At 47.2% G+C, this 19,998-nt stretch overlaps 1 protein-coding gene across 20 annotated transcripts in view; it reads left to right on the top strand.

Annotated features, from left to right (window-relative positions):
• Positions 1–19,998, top strand: part of DNM1 (dynamin 1) — a 68,814-nt gene that overhangs the window by 30,102 nt on the left and 18,714 nt on the right. For 14 of the 20 annotated variants that reach the window (XR_008579964.1, XR_008579966.1, XR_008579967.1 and 11 more), the window contains exons 9-15: positions 1,169–1,236; positions 2,270–2,408; positions 10,543–10,629; positions 10,837–10,907; positions 11,361–11,412; positions 12,623–12,634; positions 13,889–14,002. Coding sequence is in view for 13 of the 20 variants with exons in the window: in XM_054848246.1 (XP_054704221.1) it covers positions 1,169–1,236; positions 2,270–2,408; positions 10,543–10,629; positions 10,837–10,907; positions 11,361–11,412; positions 12,623–12,634; positions 13,889–14,002 (543 nt within the window). In the remaining 7 variants the exon portion in view is untranslated. Of the gene's footprint in view, positions 1–1,168; positions 1,237–2,269; positions 2,409–5,653; positions 5,793–10,542; positions 10,630–10,836; positions 10,908–11,360; positions 11,413–12,622; positions 12,635–13,888; positions 14,003–19,998 lie in introns of all 20 variants that reach the window. The other 6 variants (XM_054848247.1, XM_054848250.1, XM_054848254.1 and 3 more) reach the window with 3 other exon arrangements.

The raw sequence follows: 19,998 nt of genomic DNA, 5'->3' as shown, positions 1-19,998 counted from the left end.
CCTGTGCTGCTGAGATCCACTTTGTTGTATTGCCTTGTTGTCTGTTACCTCTTCTGTCTGTCTCCGTACTCCTCTTGGTATCTTTCATCATCTGTCTTTCCCTTTGACTATTTTGATATTTTTCCTTTTATCACCTTTTTTTACTTAGTCTCCTTTATTGGAGCCTTCCTATAGTACTGACCTTTCCCTCAGTCTCTGTCCTTGTGACAGAACTTAACTTTCTCTTAGTTAAATGACAATATTTCTTTGGCTTAATCCCTATATGCTAAATTAAGCATGCAAAATAACTTCCTTTAACACAAACAATAGTAAATCAATGAATGAATGTCCTCACAGATACATTGTGTCAAAGTTACTTAGACTGAATTTCACATAGTACAAATGGTGCTGAAACTTGCACGTCCTTCATCCTGAGGACTGGACTACACCTAAAGTTGCCCTAATAGATATGCAAGAAGCAGGAAAGAGGATGTAGATATACCTGGGATTACTTCTGTCTGTCCCCTATCAATGGCTTAGAGGTGGGAACAATGTAGAAACTGTTCTACTGTCATAACACTTGAAGAAGATTTTTATTGAATGATAGTTTTATTGAATGGCAAAGTACGCTAACCTGATCAGAAGTGGTACAGAAAAACTTTTTGTTTGTCAGTTGGAACAGAGTCGAGTCAGTTCATGCTACTCCTGGATTTTCTGCATTTTGCTTCCTTTTTTTTGCATTTGAATAAGGTGAGACCTCTTTAGTGAAATACAAGAGCCTGCCTTGTATTGGACAATACATTTCTGTATGTGAATTGTAAGTCTATTCGTGGTGTTCACTGAAAAAACATCTGCCAAGACCTCATGCTAAGTCTAGGGAGACAAAACAGTTTTAGAAAGCAATCCAGCACTTCAGTCCTATGGCTTTATCTCGAAGAAGCTCCTTGGGAGCTGCTGGGGCTTGACATCTGTAAATGTATGCCCTTAGCTATTCATATTTGTCAGGATGTCTGCATTGGAGATAGAAGCTTTATGGCTGGACTCAGTATCCAACACTTGGGCTAATATCTCATCTGTCACATGATGGTGCTGGCATGGGACCTCTCCTCTGTGAAGCATGCTGTTGTGCATCCTGGGGTTGTGCAAATAAGTGTCAGACAGTTTCTGATAAAATTCTCTCTTGGTGCAGATGGAGTTCGATGAGAAGGAGCTGCGGCGGGAGATTAGCTATGCCATCAAGAACATCCATGGTATCAGGCACGTATCACGCACTAGGCAGACCACTGGCTGCATAGCCTTGTAAATACCTCTAGACCTTCTGAATGGAGTTGAAGACTTCAGAGGTACGGTAGGTCAGCCAAAGGGAAGGGATAACTTCCTTGGACCACCCCAGTGGCTTGAATCTGGGAGTAGGGACAATCATCCAAGTCAGTTTGTTTTCTCTTCCCACATGAGCGTTGCAGAAGCCTAAAAGGTAAAACTGCCGTGGTGACTAGACATTTTCTCCCTCCTTGTGTCTTGACGTAAGAAAGGATAGAGGGATGCAAGCCCATACTACTCCCTCATTTAGTTAAAACTAAAATGTTGGTTTTCACTTTCTGCCTCCATACTAACCAATAGTTAGTTGTTGGTGCTGAGCACCTCCACCCCTAGAGATGTGAGGGAGGATTGGGGTCCCATCACCAGGATCCCAGTGGTCCCAGGATGCAGTTAGCACGCTTGTTCCCCTCAGCGGAGGCAGCACAGCCCTGAAACCCCAAGTTGTGCTGTTCCTGGGAAGGTGAGCAGTGGCTGGTACCTGTCAGAGCCCTTTCTGCACACTGGGATGTGAACAAATACTGACCTATATTTATTTTCATTCTGCTCTCTTGCTCGGTTACTAGCTGAGCTTGATAAAGGGTATCAAATGTATTAGTGCCCTAATCATTAAGAAAAATCTTTCAGAAAAGGCCTCCCATCTGCTGCACAACTCTGAGGTCCAATATGCTGCAGAGGGGTCAGCCCCTGCCACCCTTAGGCCTGGTGGCTGAGGTTAAATGGTGGCCTGGCTGTGGCTGTCCAGCTGGGATCCATTTTGCCCTCAGCACACCCTTCCTGGGAGGTGCCAAGCATTCCCCATTTTCCATGGACTTCAGTCAGGGCTTGTCCAGGGGACATGGTGCTCCCCAGCCCCTCGTGCCGGGTTTCAGTGATGGCGGTGCCTGCTCCAAGATGTGTGTGTAATGATGTGACATTCTCCTTGCCCCTTCTCCCCCTCCTGCCTTGTCTTGTCCCCACCCTGGGTGTTTAGAACCGGTCTCTTCACACCCGACATGGCCTTTGAGACCATTGTGAAAAAGCAGGTGAAGAAGATTAAGGAACCTTGCCTGAAATGCGTGGACATGGTCATTTCGGAGTTAATCAATACCGTTAGACAGTGCACCAAGAAGGTAACCTGAGGCAGCATGGAGCTGGCACCTTCCACCCGCTCGCTGGCTGCGGCACAGCATTGTGACCTGGGCAGGGACTTGCCTGCAGCCACACTCGGTGTTTCTAACCACCTCCTCAGCATGACTAGACCTGAGCAGTACCAGCCTGGGGCGATCCAGCCAACAAGCCAAACAGGAAGGGGAGTGCTGTGGGATGTGGGCCATGGCCCTGCTCCCTGAATGTTTTAGAGCTGAAGGGTGCTGGAGAAGTCCCTGCCACCTCTCTGTAGCATGACTCCTGGCTTCTCCTAAAACCAAGGGTATTTCTTATGTGGCCACATTTAACTTTAAATTTAGTATCTGGGTTTATTTTCCAAGCCAGAAACTGGGATTTAAATTTTCTCCCCTCTCTTGTAGAAGTGAGAGGGTTAACCCCAAAGTAGCCTTTGGGTGCTGCTGGGGGGATGTATGGGGCTGAACTTCAGAGCCTGCAGCAGTTATAGCTGTGGGCTGTATCTCAGGGAAATGTTCCTGTGGTGTTTGGCTTGGTTTCTGGTTGGCTTGGTCCATATCCTGTTCTGGAAGAGCAGCACATGGCTGAGAAGAAGTAAGAAATGTCCATCAATCTCTGGGGTCCTCCTGCCCTCTGAGAGGGGGCTTCAGGTTTTGCCCTTTGGGATTCACACTGGTATTTGTTGGGGCTGAGGGAGGGAAGCTGCCTTGATTCTGCCCTTTGGATATGGCAGCTTTTGTTTCTGAGGTTGGGGTTGAAAGGCAGCAAGATAAGAAGACTTGAGCCATTCCTCTCAGCCATGGCTTCTGCTTCAGGCAGGCCTAGGTGCTGGTGAAAAGGCACCTCAGTTAGGGTGGTGGTATGGGCACTGGAGACTGGAATCGCCACTGGCTGTTCAGGTGCAGGTAAATGGGCATTGCAGGAGGTGTCTGAAGAATCTGACACCCTGTCCCTGCAAGGGTGGGGAAAGGTGCCCAAGTGGTGATACTTGCCATGGCTTGCAGAAATGCCTAGTCCTTAGGGCCAAGAGCCTCTATAGAAGGGCTCAGGCATGCAGGCACATGCTTTGCCCCCCAGGACAGACTGGGAAAGCAAAGTGGATGTAGTGAGAGATTGCTCAGGTTTCTAGAGTGCTGGAGGAGCTTCCTTTTTCTGTCCTGCTGTCCTCTCTTGGGGTGTGTGACTGTGGGGAGCACCCAGAAAATTGCCATTAGAGCCTGGCGACAGGTAAGCACAGGCCCTCGGGCTGCCAAGTATCCAGAGTCGCCTGCTTAACTGGATCAGAAGGGCCCTCCTTGTTCATGCCCTCTGAAGCTTCTCTTGATTTGTTCTCCATCCATCAGCTGCTATTCAAAATCTCCCATTCATTCTTTCTCTTTGCATCCTTCCCCCCGTTTCTCGCTTCTTTCTTCATTGTTTCTTTTTGTTTCTTCTCTTAGTGACAATTTCAGAACAGACCATCTGTTCTGACAGTGGCAGGTTCTTCAAGTGATCAGGTGGTGGGTACAGCAGGGTGGGAAATTGGGGAGAAGAGGCCACAGGGATGGGGAGAAATGTCACAGATTCAGGACTGAAGCATTCCATTTTAGCATAGATCCTACTGCTAAGAATTTGATGGTTGACTTTAGTGCTAGTTACTCTGTGCTGTAGTAGCCATGGTTACAACTTTGTATCTGAAGAAACAGAATATTGCCATTCAGGTGATACTCAGGTACTGGAAGGGACTGATTTTTTTTTTTTAATATTTTTTTTTTGTGCAGGGCCCCCAGGTCTGGTGGGGGAAATGGTGTATATTGAGCTTAGCAGGGCAACTGGATTAGTAGGAAACTGCTGCTGAGTCAGAGGACGTGAACTCTGGAAATGCCCTTGCTTTGCTCAAAAGGGGCATTGTTGGCACCTTGAGAGACCCTTTGGTGAAGCTGAATCCTGTAACATATTCCATCTCTTGCTGCTTAAAAGGCAGACTAGGAGGTGCTATAATATATGTTGAAGAATGCTTTAATACTGATGTTGCTTGGGCTTTTGCAGGTGTTATCCACAGAGATGTGAAAGATGAGGTGAAGGGGGAAATACCTGATTTAAATGAGGTGGTGGTTATTTATAACTAGCCCTAGATTGGTTGTTAGCCGTAGGCTCTCCAGGTTTGACTATGAACTGTACCTTTAGAAAGGGAGTATCCCCTTCCCATGGCAAGGGGACATTGTCCCCTCAAAAGCACTTGGAAAGCAGCAATGCCCTATGCTATAAGAAGTAACTCAGGTTGGGTAACAAAGAGCATCCTGGTAGAAGCTCTGAAGTGTTAAAGATGTGCTGAAAAACTTTGGGTGTGGTAGTCTTGAATTGGATTAATCTTGACCATATTTTAGTAACTCTAGTTTCCATGGACTTTCTGCTTTTTCATAGTGGAGCCACTGAGAATACAGGCCACTTAAAATCAGTGGAAATTTAATACTTCCTAATAAACCTCAACAGGCCTGTATTGGGTCTGATGCTACAGGTTAGCTGGGACAGAACAGATGCTTTGTATAGCTATGGATGCCCATGCTATGGATGTAGCATGTTTGCATTTTCCTAAATACTGGGTACATCTGTTCTTACTGAGGAAGTTAATTTATGGGGAAGGTGAGATGAAAAATGCTCCATTAGTGGAGCAATTTGTCTGAATCCCTGAGAGATATCAATTCAGGTCAGTTCTGCCAAACAAGATGCAAGTGACAGACCTTTGCAAGTCTTAGCCTGGCTCCTGTTCAGGCTTCCTGCAGCTGGAATAAGGAAAATGTGAGAGGAGATAACTGTGGTAGGAAGGAAAGGGGATTGCCTGAGACAAAGGCAAATGAGACATGGTGATCCTCTAGGAAGAGAGGCAGTGGTTCACTGTGGCAAGCAGCTTTGTCTTAAAATCCAAAGAAGCTTTCCTTCAGGAAGAGATCACTTGATCCCTGGGGGGGGGTTCCATCTGTCCATTTTGCTCTTGACAGCTCACCATTTCACTGGCCCAGCTGCTCCTACCTCATTTCCCCTTTGCCACTTCCATTTGCCTGTAGACTCTCCTGATACTTGGCAGTGCACAGGCCCCATAACAATGCTCACCTGGTTCAATAAACTAATGGAATGAACCAAAATCTCACTTCTCATTTTGCCTTGTGTTTTCTCTCTTTTCCCTTTTCTCTTTCTTTCCTCCTCCTTCCGGCTTTTTCTCTGCTTCGCTTTCTTCTTCCTCGTTGCTTCCTCCCACCCTGCCCCTGCCATGCAGAACGGGTCTCTTCACGCCTGACCTCGCTTTTGAAGCCATAGTGAAAAAGCAGGTGCAGAAGTTGAAGGAGCCGAGTCTGAAGTGTGTGGATATGGTAGTGAGTGAGCTCACATCCACCATCAGAAAGTGTAGCGAAAAGGTAAAGAAACAAAAAATGCAAAGAAAGGTCAACGCCCACCCCGTTCCCACACACTTCCATGCTGTTTCTCCACACATCCCCCAGAACTCCAGCAAACCTAGTGAGGAAAAAATGGATGTAAAGATGTATCTAAAGGAGAGCAGCAACCTGCAGGTATAAGAGCAGCTTAAAAGCAGGCCAAGAGAAGTGGGTGTCAGCTGATGGCTCTAGCTGAGAAGTGAGCTGGGATCCAGTGGATTACTCTAGCATACCCTTTTGCTCCATCTGGCTCAGTGGCATTCACCTCAGTGTGGATCAAACCCTTTGCAAGCCCTGTTTGCTGTGCCACTGCCTGTGCATTTGGAACTTCATATTTGTTTTTTTCTGGGACACCCTTAAAATATCCAGATACCCTAGAAAAAGATAAAAAGCTAGAAAAAGACTTCACATCCCCACAGCATGAGTGGTCTGCAGGTTTCACCTTGTCTGCAGAGCTATGATGAACAATAGCGTATACAAAACAGTTGATTAAAAGTTTGAGGTGCAAGAGATATTTGGAGTCAACAGAAGATTACTGTCCCAAGAGGCTTGGGGGAAAAGCTTTTCCAGGCATTACACCCTCTGCATCATTTTTCTGCTGATCTCTCACTCCATGGACTCTGCTCAGTGTGAGGAAGTGTGGATACTTTCCCTTGTATGCTGTGAAGCCTTAAGCTAGCAGAGGGCAGCTGCAGGTGGAGAGGGAAACTGCCCTGAGTGACACGGAGGGTGTCAAATACTGCTTGGAGGCTGGGGCAGGAGTGGGTTTGTTTCCAAGGCTGGTTTCTTCCAGGAGAGGGCACCACATGCCTCCTCAAAAAAAAAAAAAAAAAAAAAAAAGCAGATGTGGCAATTAGTGTTAAACTTACCAGAGAGGGGCCAGAAACATGTCTGTGGCACAACAGAAGTATGTTCTGGAAGCTGAGTTGGAAAGGGCTGTTTCATGGGTTATTTTAGGACTTGAAAATTACAATGCCCTTCTTCCAGGATTACAGCCAGAGTCACCAACGTCTACTCCTAAATTGGGAAGGAAGGGAAGATGAAGAATTGATATGAGTTCAGACTGAAGGCGAGAGCTGAGCTAATAAGGTCTGGTTGTACTTAGGAATACAGAGTTTGCCTCCACCTCTGTTAAGAGACATCTTTGATGTGCCCCAAGCTCTGCCCAGTCTATTTCTTGCAGAGTCCTGCTATTGCCAGATTGTGGTGGCTAATGTGGTGAGGCAGAGTAACTCCTTTCCAGCCTGTTTTTCTTGCAGGTTTTTTATTTTGATGGGTTTGATTGCTTACACTGTTTTCTGTATGTGGCTGGAGATGTCTGCCCAGGGTGGAGAGGGAGGACGATCATGAAAACACCCAAGAGTGGTGAATTCCAGTTTCTCTATTGGACCATGTCATTAGAGTGGCTGGATACCAACTTGCTCTGTGGATTTTAAGCTGTGATATGGTGGAGGATCCCATGAGGATGTTCCAAGGTGATGCAACCAAGATAATCCTGTAAGGAAGGTGATAGTAGCAGTTGCACTGTAGGAGACTAATGGCTGTAATAAAAGCCAGAGAGGCCAGGGAGGTGAGTGTTAAAGATACAAAACAACTGCCTGAATGAAAATATGTGGCAATAGTATGGGAAAATAAAAGGAAGGATTTAGTAATGCTTAAAGTCAAATGTCTACATGTAGTGAGAAGGTTAATCTTGCCCGTATCTCCCTCCAAAAGAGTAGAAAGTAACTGCCATGACCACTCTAGGATAGCAGCCAGCCTGAGATGGGTTCTGATGGCATAAGGTAGTAACAGAGCAGGGGCATTAGTTAATTTGCAATATTTATCTTGCATGTTATAGCCCTCACTGCTTGACGTGGACAAGAGCATGTGCTGCTAGGGGAGGCATCTGGAAAAGGCTACTTTAGGACTGATGCTAATTGTAAGGTAATACAGAGCCCACTGTGGTGTGGACTGATGCTGCCTTTCAGATGATAAAAAACAGATGATAAAAACTCACTAGAAGTCCTGCAAGGCTTCTTGAGAGGAAGACTGCTTGGACTAACGCCTCTTGAATTAGCTTAACAGTCCTGTAGCCTTGGTTTGTTGCTGTCTTGAACTATTGTGTGTTGCTGTTTGTGTGCTGTCACAATTATTTCATTTCACCCCAGATGGTGAAGAAATCTTTGTATATGCAGTTGATAAAGCTGCATAGACGGAATAATGAGACTATCAATAAAGAACACAGAAGGTGACAAACCCATCTGTCTACAGAACTACAGCTTTCCTGTATGAGAAGAGATTTGAAGTTGACTATCTCTTGACTGTTAGAGAAAGTTAAGGGATGAAGAGAAGGTAGCCATTAACAGCTGTTCTCTGACTGGCCTGATTCTGAGCTTCTTCCTGTTGGTTAAATAGAGAGTAGCTCCAGAATCCACAGAAAGCTGGTGTAAGCATGTAAGCCCTTACACTTAGGAGGATAATGTTATAGCTAGTGTCTTTCCAAGAGCAGGAACCTTCTGTGCCAGACTGCACTGCAACATCTCAGAAGTGCAGGAAGGTCTTGCAAGTCAGCAACTCTTCAGCTAAAGGTTGATCTTTGGTGTGCTGGCAAGGACTCCTGGAATGTGCGAAGAGGGGATCTAAGGAACATTGGGACAAATTGGTTTTGAAAGAGGGCTCTAAGCTTGTAGTTTGACTAAACAGGCAAATGCAGCTAAAACAGGACTGAAAACCCACTTGAGCTGGGACATGATCCCAGGCTGACAGACTTAACCCCTTGAAGGGTCGCCTGCTCTCCTGTCTTTCAGAGTCATGGCATTTCTGGGTGCTGTTTGTACTGCTGGTGATAACTCCTTGTCCCCTTTCTGCCCTATTGCATGTTTCCTGGTGGTCTGCCATCCTGTGGCTTGTCTGTGTCCTCCTTCCTTGCCCACCCTTGCTTCTCCTGTGCATGCTTGGGGTTGGAAGCTCCTGCATGGGGACTGATGCTGTCAATTTATTTTTGCACATGAATGTTGCTGGATGACCTGGGTTCTGAATAAACCACAACTTGTTTTGCACTTTGTGTGCATTTGTACTGGTTGGGAGTGATGGTGGTGGGAGGTTTGATATGGTTTTTTTGTTTGACTGTTGGTTTGTTTTTTTTTTTTAATTTGAAGCAAAGAAGCTGAGACTTGCTTAGAGGTTTTCCAACTTCCTGTTTTTCTGTTTGACATAACTTGCCCATCTATCCTTTGCCAACCCCCCAAAGGAAACAGGAAGCTTTGCCTGTGTGTCTCTGAAGCAACCAGCTGCCTGAACCGTAAAGATCATGGAGAACACCCAGTTTGTGCTTTCAAGACAAGGTGGTGGTGGGAACGCTAATTCCACTTGCTTTTTCCTGCCCCTGTAGGGTCATTGGTGTTCAAAACAGGCAGTGTCAAAGCTAGTCCTCAACTTCAGTTCCAGGCTATTGCAACTTGACTGCAAGGGTGCTGAAAGGATTTGAGACTATTTGTAGTCAGATGCTAGGAATATTGTTGCTGGTTAGTGTGGTATCTGGCTTCCAGTACTGATGCTACACACTTTGAGCCAGTTCCTTCTAGCATGTGGTAATTGCTTATGTATACAGAACAAAAGGCCAAACCAGTTGAAGAAGCAGCTCATATAAATTGGAGGAACAAACCAAATGTAGTACAGATCACAGGCAAATGAGATTTCTTTATTTATACACCCCCTTGACGGGATATAGAAGACTGATATTGGAGGTAATATTAAAAAAAAAAAAAAGGGAAGAGGGGGAACTCTTTCACAGGGAATAGGTGAAGTGGGGAAGAAAGGGCTAGTTCCTGGGTCTGGAGGATTAATTTCATTTGACTGTGCTGGGCCTGACCTGAGAAGCATACAATTACTGCTATTGAAATTACTGGAGGCTTATGAAGCCAGGTAGGTAGGTGCTGTGTGAAACCCAGAGGGCTTTAAGGGTGCTGATTTTGGAAGTGTTTCTCATGTATGATCTTTTGAAGCATAGCTAATAAAGTCCTACTTCTCCATCTGGGCAGGAAAGGATTCCTTCCTCAGTAATGTGCCAGAAAGCGTGGTGTAGGTGTGATATGAATATAGACCTCAGCTATGTAATCCTGCGTTAACACAGGTGGAGAGCAGGTAGAAGCAGATGGATGCCCAGAGCACAGTGTTTCTTGAAGACATATACCCTTGAGTTGGTCAGATCTTCTGTCTCTGCTTGTAGATGTTGATGGAGAGGGCCAGATGCTTTCACTTAGTGCCTCAGCAAATGGGATTGAAATCCACTTCACTTCCCAGGGAGACTTCTTGTAGGATTTGGCAGGTTGTAGCTACAGGCCATTTGCCTACTTGGCCTACTGCAATGAGAATCTGAACATCTAGAGAAATTGTTCACTTTAATGGGAAAAACCCAACAAGCAGTAAGCAGTGCGTTTACATCTGGGGTTTGTCAAGAGCCTCGTGCCAGGAAGAATGTGGTGGGTTTGGAGCAGGCCTCCAGTGAGGCAGAAAGGTTGCTGCAAGAGTGAAAAGCGCTTTTCTCTGAAACCCAAAGCAAGATGGAATGAACTGTGCCCCCAGCAGACCTCCAGGAACTTGGAAAAATATCTATCTGCAAGTCCAGCTTTCTAGAACTTCCCTTGAAAATATCTGATTGCAGGGTGTATGTACGCATGCATACATGTGGGGGGCTGCTCCCCCCTTATACCTCCCTTTCCCATGTGCACGTGTTTCCTGTCTCCTGCAGCTCAGCCAGTACCCTCATCTGCGTGAGGAGATGGAGAGGATCGTTACTACTCACATCCGTGAGAGAGAAGGCAGGACCAAAGACCAGGTAGGGGCTCAGGAGTGTGTGTAAGAGGGGAGATTGGGTGGGGTGGGGACACCTTTGAAGGGACAGTCTAGGCTAGAGGGGCCTGAGCCAAGGGGTGTCTGGCTGCAGAGGGCTGATCAGATAAACAATGTACAGGGCTCTGTCTGCCCTGACTATTAGCAGTGTCAGTCACTAACGTCTGTCTTGCTCTGTGCCTCTGTTTGGCAGGTCATGCTTCTAATAGACATTGAGCTGGCTTACATGAACACAAACCATGAGGATTTCATTGGCTTTGCCAAGTAAGCACCCACATCCTATTGCCTCCTCTTCTCTGCATGTGTTTCCTGTGGCTCTGTGCTATAGCTGCTCTGGTAAATGGGTTGCAAAGGCCCTGGTGCAGATGCTGTGGTCTCACATTATGGTTCAGCTCTCAATATTGCTTGTTTTTTCAGTGGTTCTATATTGCAAGGCTGGGGAGGAGAATAGGGATGTGTAGAAGGGGGAGTTAGGGTTGTGTTGGGGGGGAAAAAAGCAGAAGCTGTGGAGAGTTAGTAACCCAAGTGTGGTTCAGGTGGGAGTGAGAAGTTGAGTAGACCAGGCTGAGAGAGCAGATGGCAATAGGTTGGGTTATCAAGGCTTGGAAGCCAGTGGTGAGGGACACGAACTCACTGTAGCAGCTGTCTGAGGGGAGCAGGATTCAGGTGATCAAGAAGAGCCTGAGGGGTTTTGAATGTCTCTGCTGTTGTTTGCAGTGCTCAGCAGAGGAGCAGCCAGATGAGCAAGAAGAAGGCAGCTGGCAACCAGGTAGGCCAAGTTCCATCTCTTTCACTGCTGCAAGAAGGACATGTTTGCTACCTGGACGATACCAGGTGGATAAGTGCTGGGCTGGATGCAGCAGTGCTCTAAGTTTGCCTTTTTTTTACTCATCAAACTCGGTATCTGGAGGATAGTGTTTTAGGCTCACTGCAGTCAGGAAGAACTGAGCATGTAGCAGCAATGGAGGGAAAGTGTTGAGAGGGAAATGGATGCTTGATAAGATCTGGTCTTGCTTTTCTGGCAGAAATCCCTATTAATGTTGTGTAAATGCCTGTGTGTTCAGCCTCTTCACTAGCTGTGTGAACTCTTCTGCTGAGATGAGGGGTACTGAATACTAGGTCTGAACTGTTTCAGTACAGAATTGTCTCTCCTAGTTGTCTTTCCCATCAGTGGTATCTGCTTTCTGGAAAGGGATTTCAAGAGAGTTCATGGACTCTATTCTGGAAAACTTCACTGGGAATACTTAAACCCCTGTACAGGGAGACAAAGGGTGGTTATAGCCATAGCTGCACTGGGTATGTATGAGAACACATCCATGGGAGAAGGCAGCAGTGGAGGGGAGGAGTTCCCTTATTCCTTCAGGAACTGTAAGGAGTGTACATACAATTAAAAAGAGGCTAATGACACCTTGTCCTAGCTTTGCTGGGGACATGGCAAAGCTATTTAGGCTAGAAGATCTCGTAGAAACAAAGCCTTACAAGCAGCTTCATAGAGAATGGAAACAAATGTTTTTGCTTAGTCTTTTTAAAAAGACATTCACTCCTGACATCCACCCTCTTTATAACATGTTTTGACCACCTTTCCCTGCACACAAACATGCAGACCATTTCAGTACTGTTGGCAGGCAGGTAGGTCAGCAGGTTGGGCTGGCCAACCACCCATTTCATGGGATCTCAGAGCAGCTGTGGGAACCTCATCCTCTGCAGTGTACCTTACAGAAGAGCTGAATGTAAAGAGTGCAAAGGGCAAACTCTGGATCTACCTGTAAAGCGCTTTGGCTTTCCTGTTAGCAGACTTTATTTTGGGATGGGGGTTGCTTTTGTTAACACCTAGGGTAAAAAATTTGGTACCAGCTTCCAATTTATTTTATTTTTGAGCCTCTCTTTTCCTGCTCCAGCTTTCCTAGTAACAATCTCTCCTCTCTTTGCTCCTCTCCTGCTCTCTGCTCTGCTGCTGTTGCTATGGTTCCCCTTTGCAGGATGAGATCCTGGTGAGTAGAAGGCCACTCAGCAGGGTGTGCTAATGAACATTAATGTTGCATCTGGGAAGGCAAGAACAGTGCATAGACAAATTATTCCCTCTGCTGCTGAATGGGGAGAGGATGGCAGCTGGCACTAGACACAGGTGAAGCAGAAATGAGGTGGAAAGGTAGTATGTTGAGGAAAAACTCAGAACTGCTGGTACATCTTGTGAGTGGGTGGAGATAAAAAGCAGCAATCCAAGGATGTGTGCTTCTGTTTCACTGCCCCCTCCTGTCCACAGAAAGAACAGGACTATCTCAAGCTTAACAGCAGGTGTGAGATGAGGATCTAATGCTGCTATGTTTACCTTCATAGGGTAAACTGACAATTAATAGGATTGTGTACCTCTGTGGTAGGCTGCTCACACAGTGCAACTTGCTAATATGCGGAGCAGTTGCACGGTTTTTCAATGCCAGGTCATTTTCAGCAAGCACATCCACACAACAAAGGTACACACACCTAATGCATGCAGATGGTTTTGGGTGTTAACAGTGCAGCAATACATATAAAAGCTAATGCATTTAAGCTGATGCATACTTGCATTTGATTACTGCATGTGTGAGGCTCTAAACCAGCACTTGGTGAACTGGAGTTTCCTAGAGAGTAATGGCCTGGCTTCTTTACGGACTAAACTTAAAGGAACTTGTTTTGCTGTAAATTAGTATGACTACTCAAATACCTGGGTGTGCTGAAGTCCAGGGTACTAATTCCAGATGCACCATTTTGTTCTGTTATACTTAATGTCTCCTTTTTACTAAAGTCAGTTTTCTGGGTTGCTTGCCCATCTCTTCTTGAACTGGTTCCCCCCACCCATGAGTTGAGTGAAGCACTCCACATGTGCAAAGGTGTGCTGGTGTCCTGTTTTTCTCTAGGCGTGGCCTTTTCTCGGTGTGTTGCTGTGATCTGGTGCTTGTAGGTTCTGCCAGTGTCTGAGGCACTCTTGATGCAGTTCTTCCTGCATCTCTTTCCTCTTGGCAGAGGGTATAATGCACAGCACTGCCAGGTTCTTTCCTGCGTCCTTTTTATACTATTCCTGGCCCTTTCGAAGCAAAGACCTTCACTGGCCAGTTGAGTGGGGGGCTCTTCTGGCAGCAGCAGAGAGCACGGTGTTCCTTGTCTTTCCATACTACTCTGTGTGTAGGGATATCCTCTGATCTTTCCTCTGTCGCCTAAAGCCAGGCTTTTAGGGCCCTTGTTAATGCTCACTGCTTCCACCCCCTTAGGTCATCCGAAAGGGTTGGCTCACCATCAACAACATTGGGATCATGAAGGGTGGCTCCAAGGAGTATTGGTTTGTCCTGACAGCAGAGAACCTCTCCTGGTACAAGGATGATGAGGTAAGTAGCTCAACTTTGTGACTTGGAACTTGGGCATCTAATGAGGAAAAGGCCTTCAGTTCACTGGGTGTTACAGATGTATCTTCTGAGTATTGTCTGCAGCTTGTGACACAAGCTGAAACCATCCTTGGGCCGGGTTCCCTGTGGCCTCAGCACTGCTCAGTGTTTCTGAATTGATGTGAATGTGGCTTTTTTTGACACGCAAGGAGTAACATCTGTGCTTAAAGCCCTGGCTCAGCAAAAACTTGACAGACCCTTGGAATGAATTTGACCTTTATTTGTCTTGCTGTGGCAGCTGTGACCAAAGGTGTGATGGGTTTGTTCCAAGATTTAGACTTTTTGGTATCTGTGGGGCAGCCACAATGAGTTTCGTGAGGGAGTATGGCAGAGGTTTTCATGCATCTCTCTTGGTCACAAGAAAAAAAGCTAGCTCCTTTCTGAGCACAGCAACAGGAGCTGAAGCTGCAGCTTACACTGGCTCCTTCTAACTTCGGATAAATTACTTAACCTCTCCAGGATTCAGTTGTTAAATCTGCAAAGCAGGAATGTCCTTTTTAATGTTTCTATATTGAAATTGCCAGTTAACATATTTGTGAAATTGTGTGAATTGTGAATGGTTAGAGTACTGGTGATCAAACTACAGTGTGTAGAATATCACTGGTAGGAACACGGACCTACTCTGTAGAGTTGCTTGAAAAATCTTGAGTATTAGGAATTCTGGCATTGTGCTATAGTGTCTTTCTGCTTCAGTGGGAAATGATATAAGCAGACAGAATTGTCCCAGCTGAAACTATCATTGTCAACAGCGTGTTGCTTTCTGTGCAAGACAAAGGTAGATAATTGTCTTTTCTGATTTCTTTGAAAAGAGGAAAGAATAGCTGAATGGTTTTGGTAAGGACATGATCAAAAGGGTTAGCCCACTCAATGTTCTGGGGGATGAAAAATGCCTGGTATGATGTAGTCATGCATTCTGAGTCGATTTAGGTTTCTGACTGCAAATAAAGCAACTGCTGTGTCCTTTGCTATGGTTTATGTCCCTCAGGTGTTCTGAGGCACGCAGTAGTGTGCCTGGGAGCTGCAGCTAGGCCTGGCCTCTTGTCTAGTTCCTATCAGTGGGCCTGTTTCATTCTCAGCAGGTGGAAATGATGACAAATATGCTGATGAATCAGCCTCTAAATATTGCTTTCCGCATGGAGACTGCTGCAGTGCTGCTATGGATGAGCAGGTGGCAATTTCCTAATTAAAGAGCCAGGCATTGAAATGTCTTTCACTAAATCAGTGTGTCTCTGCTATAAGACCCCTGCCCTTTGTATTCAGAGTTGCTTGGGGAGGCTTCACTTTCCTCTAGGTTGCATGTGCAGGTCGAGTGGTTATAAACATCAAGTAGTTTAATCAAAGCCAGCTGCTACATCTGTATTACAGAGATGATCAGAACTCCCAGTTCTTCCTCTGGGAGTGGGAGGGAGGGCAGGCTGCAGTGGGGATGTGTAAACTGTGATAGATTCCAGTTGCCTGGGGTGGGGACTGGACCCCCCCCTCCCCACCTGAGGGAGGGCAGCCTTGGGGGTCAGTAGCAACCGGAGGTCTGCACAGTTTCCCTTCTGCATAGCACGAGGTAGAGCTGCCTAATGAAAGCAGTTCCCTGCCAGCCTTGGTCCCTTAAACACAGGAGATCCAGTGCCGATGAGGTCTGTGCAGCCTCTGAGAAAGGAGCCTTTGTCTTCAAATGAGTGGGAGCAGGAGGTAAAAGGAAGCATATTTTTATTTGCTTCCTCCCCAAGTTTAATTCCTTGGTCACTCTCTGTTGTGAGGAAGAGGGGCAGCAACTGCCACCTGGACTGCATAGTTGAGTCAGGCTAAAAGTTGGTGCGTTTGAGAGGCAGCTTGGAGAGCCTTGAGCATGGGGATTCCCATCCCAAACCTTAGTCCTGCATGGAGCTGGCTCCATCCTGAAGAGCTGTCTGCAGTGCATGGTCCTCTCAGTTATCTTTGCATGTCTGTCCCAGAGGTCTCCTTTCTCCACCAGTTCAGGAGGACTCATGTCCTCTACGGCTCCTGAAATGTGTTTTTTAAAGGCTGTACACCATGATCTATCTTCACTTAAGCTCTGGGAGGAAGGGGGAGGCTTTCTCTGCCCCACCCTGCACTTCTGTGGGCTCTCTTGTCCCAGTTCCCCTGTGCTCTGGCAGCCGTCCAGAGGGAACAAGGAGGGAGCTGAATCTGTCCTGTGCAGATGGAAATACTGGTGGCAGAGTTGTGGGTGGTGATGGGAGAAGGAGCAGGGTAAGACAGTGTGCAGTGGGGTCAGGGTGAAGACTAGGCTAGCATCTCTGGAGCTGGGGGGGTGGGGGCACAGCTTCTCCCTACCCTCTCTTGCAAGCCAGGACCCAGAGCCTGCAGAATGAAGACATCTGGACCCCATTAGTGAAATACCAGTCTTTCCGCAGTGCTGGCTTGTTTTTCCTCTGCCTCTGAAGAAAGGAACTGAAACTTAAAATGTCTTAAAGGGCCCAGCATTACACATTAGCAGAGATATATGGCTGTTGATGCTCTGGAGGGGCCTGAAGGAGTGTGCTGGGGAATGGGAGGGGAAGGGAACAGCAGGCCAGGCGGGGGTGGAAAGTTGGCTCCCCATTCTGCCTTGCTGCCAAGAGCATGTGTGTGTGCTCCTGGGCGCTCTGTTTTTCTTCCTGTCTTCTTTCAATGAGTCAAACACTGGCCCCATGGAGAGCGGCCCCACAGAAATCTGGCCTCCTAAGACCTGGAGACCCTTCTGAGGTACCTGCACCTCCTGAACCCTGTGGGATTATGCTGTAGGCCAGCGGTGGGAGGGAGAGGTGGGGAGGAGCCTACCCTGGCTGCTGGCAATATAGAGCAATTTCCTTGCTCAGGGAGGCCAGGGTGTCCCCAGAGCTGGAGCAGCAGCACAGCATACTGTCTTAACTGCTCAGCGAGCACCACAGTGGACATGATAAAGAACTTGATTTGAATAGTCCTTCTGCCTGAATCCCCTATGAAATGCACAGTGCCCACTTCTCTGCAGGGCTTTCCCTCCTGCTGGAAAAGAGGATCTGTGAGCTGGGCTAGAGCTGCTGGTGATGGGGACCTTGCAGGCAAGATGCAAGGCATGCTGTGCTCAGTGGGTCCTATTAGTAAAGCTTACTGCCTGCTGGAGGAGACCCCTGCACCCTCTGCTCTGCAAGGGTGACTGTTTCTGCTGGAGCGCTTGTGTGCCGCTGTGTGCCGGAGTGTTTGCACAGCTGGGTGGATGGATATATCCGCTGTTTCCTTTGGGAATTTGTGTGAATGTACAATACAGATGGGACCTTCTGTCCTTATTCAGGTAAATCATGTAGTAGTAATTCTGGGCCTGTAAGAACAGGTGACTGCATAAGAAGGATATGGCCTTATTTGCTTGTGTGAAAGTATGTGTTGCATGCAATGTCTGTGTGTGTGTGTGTGTGCAGGAGAGGCGGGCACAGACTTTTAGGTACTTTCAGGTGCGTGGGTGGGCTTTATATTCTTTAGCATCATGTTGATTCCTGCTGCATCAGTTGTGCTTGAGTTCTTTTTCTGTCTTCATGCCTTCTCGTTTGCTTGAAGTATAAAGGTGTTCTCTCCTGAGGAAGATGTGACCTTATTGACGGTCACTAGATAGCTGCTTATTCTGTACCTGTCAATGCCTTGTACCCAATTCTAGTTTAAAAATAAATACATTGATCAATACTGAGACTGTTCCCCCCCTGCACACATGTGTACTCCCCCCTCTTCTCCATCCCCCCAACAGTCCATGTCCTTGAGGCCCAGCTCAGCTGGTAGAAATCCTTTTGGTTTTGCTCTGATGCCTACAAGTCATCAGAAACTTGCTGTGATGGGTGCAGCTGCAGCCAGCTTTTTGCATTCAGCTTGTTTAAAGACCACAGGAGCAGGTCTGCTCTGAGGTTCTTCCTCTCCTGCTTTCACGCTGCTCTCAGGTGCTCTCTGGAACATGTTCCTTCTCTTTACATCCTCTGCAGAGCTCTTTCGTTTGTTCACTCATCTTATTTCACAAGTGCATGTTTTCTCATGGATAATATCTTACTCAGTCTTAATCAGTCCTCATTTTATGCTTTCACTCACTGTTTCTCTTCTTTCTTTTGCAGACAAACATCAAAGCAAACACAACTTCCAGAGCATCCAAACTTCCAACTTTCAATCCATTGTGGGTTTTTCTTTATATTAATGACCAGCATTCTTTATGATGTGAAATCCCCTTTATCCAGTCACCTTTCTGTGCTTGATCCTGTCTTCTCAGGTAGCAAAACACAGTGCAGTTATAACTCCACCAGGCCTGTGTGTCTATCTGTGCATTCTATGGCAAAGTTTAGCATGTGAAACACAAGCCATCCTGAACACAGCTAGCTACCCCCGGGACAAGTGCATGAAGCTGAAAGAAGTAAGAAGGGGATAAGAGATGGAGGAGGAATAAGAGGTTTGTGAGTAGGCTGGTGAACAGGCAGGTAAAAGTGATAATCAAGCATGGCTCCAAAGGGTTATATCCTCTCAGGCTGAGGGATGAATGAACTTTGCATGCAGCTCTCCCTGCAGCCCACCCTTTCCAAGCATGTCCCTCTGCCATGCAGGTGTTGCCGTCCCCGTGCAGCACTGGCAGTGTGGTGTATCCCAGCACAGCCTAACCAATGTGCAGACTACTGTACAATCTCGTAGTCCTGAACAGGTAGTCTGAACACTGGGCAGACGGAGTGGAGCCTCTGCGATCTGCTCTCCGGCTATCAGCAGCTCATTAGTCCTTTCCCCTCCCTGCTTTTGGGATGGGGTTTTGGGGGCAGAGATGGGGTGAAAGTCCAAGTCCTGATTGAAGAAACATCCTCCTCTGGCAGCTGGGAAGAAGAAATGTTGCTCCCTGCATGTTTCCGATTTGGAACAAGCTTCCAAGCTCCTTCCTCTTCCATTGCCGGTGTCAGGCTGGTACCTGGTTTCCACCTGGGGTTGGTATGCTGCACCTTTTTAGAAAGAGAAAAAAAAATTAAAAAATTACTGCTGTTTGGGGACTAAATGTTGTGAAGCTTTGGCTGTCACCCAGGTGTGCAGAACTTGGGGCTTCATTCAGCTCCTTTTCTTCCCCATGGAGCTGTGTGGGAGGATTCCCAGGCCCTGCACACCCTCATCTCCGTCTGCCCAGTTCTGTCCCTTTGCCTGGGGTCCGGAGCAAAGCTCAAACAGGACCAGCCTTTGCTTCCAAGCCCTCAAAAGGGTCCTTTGACCAGCCCTGGCCAGTTGCCTTTGCAGCTCACCTCTGGCTGCTGCAGGAGCAATCTGCATCCCCTCTTTTTCTCCCCCCGCCCCCCCACTATGCCTGGCATTGCTGAGCCTCCCTCCCTCTTCTGGTTTTTGCTCCCTCCCTTCTTGCTTCCCTTCTGTCCTTCTGCCTCAATTGACGTGGCAGTGGAAAGCTAACTAGACTCGAGGGAGGAGCTTGCTGGCTGCTGGGAAGGCCGGAGGTTGGCAGGAAGCGAGCCAGCTGACGGATGGGGTTGCGGGGTGGAAAGGAAGGTTCCCTACCCCGCATGGAAACTTGAGGAATGCTGTCGCTTTCTGTGGCGCTTGGCTCCCATGTAACGATTCCAGATGTTAGCCCTAGCCTGTGTGGTTTGCTCCCTCTCTTCCTGGTGCTGCAGGGATAAAGAAGGCTTTATGTACACTGCATGTCTCCTTTCCAGGATCCCCTTCTCTTGTGTGCGTGCTGGTGGATGGTTAAGATTTGTGGCCAAAAAATGAACACCCAGAACTCCCACTGTGGCTCTGACCATGCACTGGAGAAGGGTAACCAACCCTCTCCTTTTCCCAGAGGCATGCAACACTTTGCATGTGTGTGGCACTTCAAAGCAAGCCCACTACTTGGGGATTGTACAGGATTCATCCCTACCCTGGGACAGGGGCAGCTGTAAGAAGAAATGTGTGGTTGTCCTTTGCAAAGGCTGGCGGACATCGCTGTG

The sequence above is a fragment of the Grus americana genome, chromosome 20, assembly GCF_028858705.1.
Source record: "Grus americana isolate bGruAme1 chromosome 20, bGruAme1.mat, whole genome shotgun sequence".
In the NCBI taxonomy this organism is placed as follows: domain Eukaryota; kingdom Metazoa; phylum Chordata; class Aves; order Gruiformes; family Gruidae; genus Grus; species Grus americana.
The sequence above is the reverse complement of the archived record's forward strand: the minus strand, read 5'-3'. Positions and strand labels throughout refer to the sequence as shown.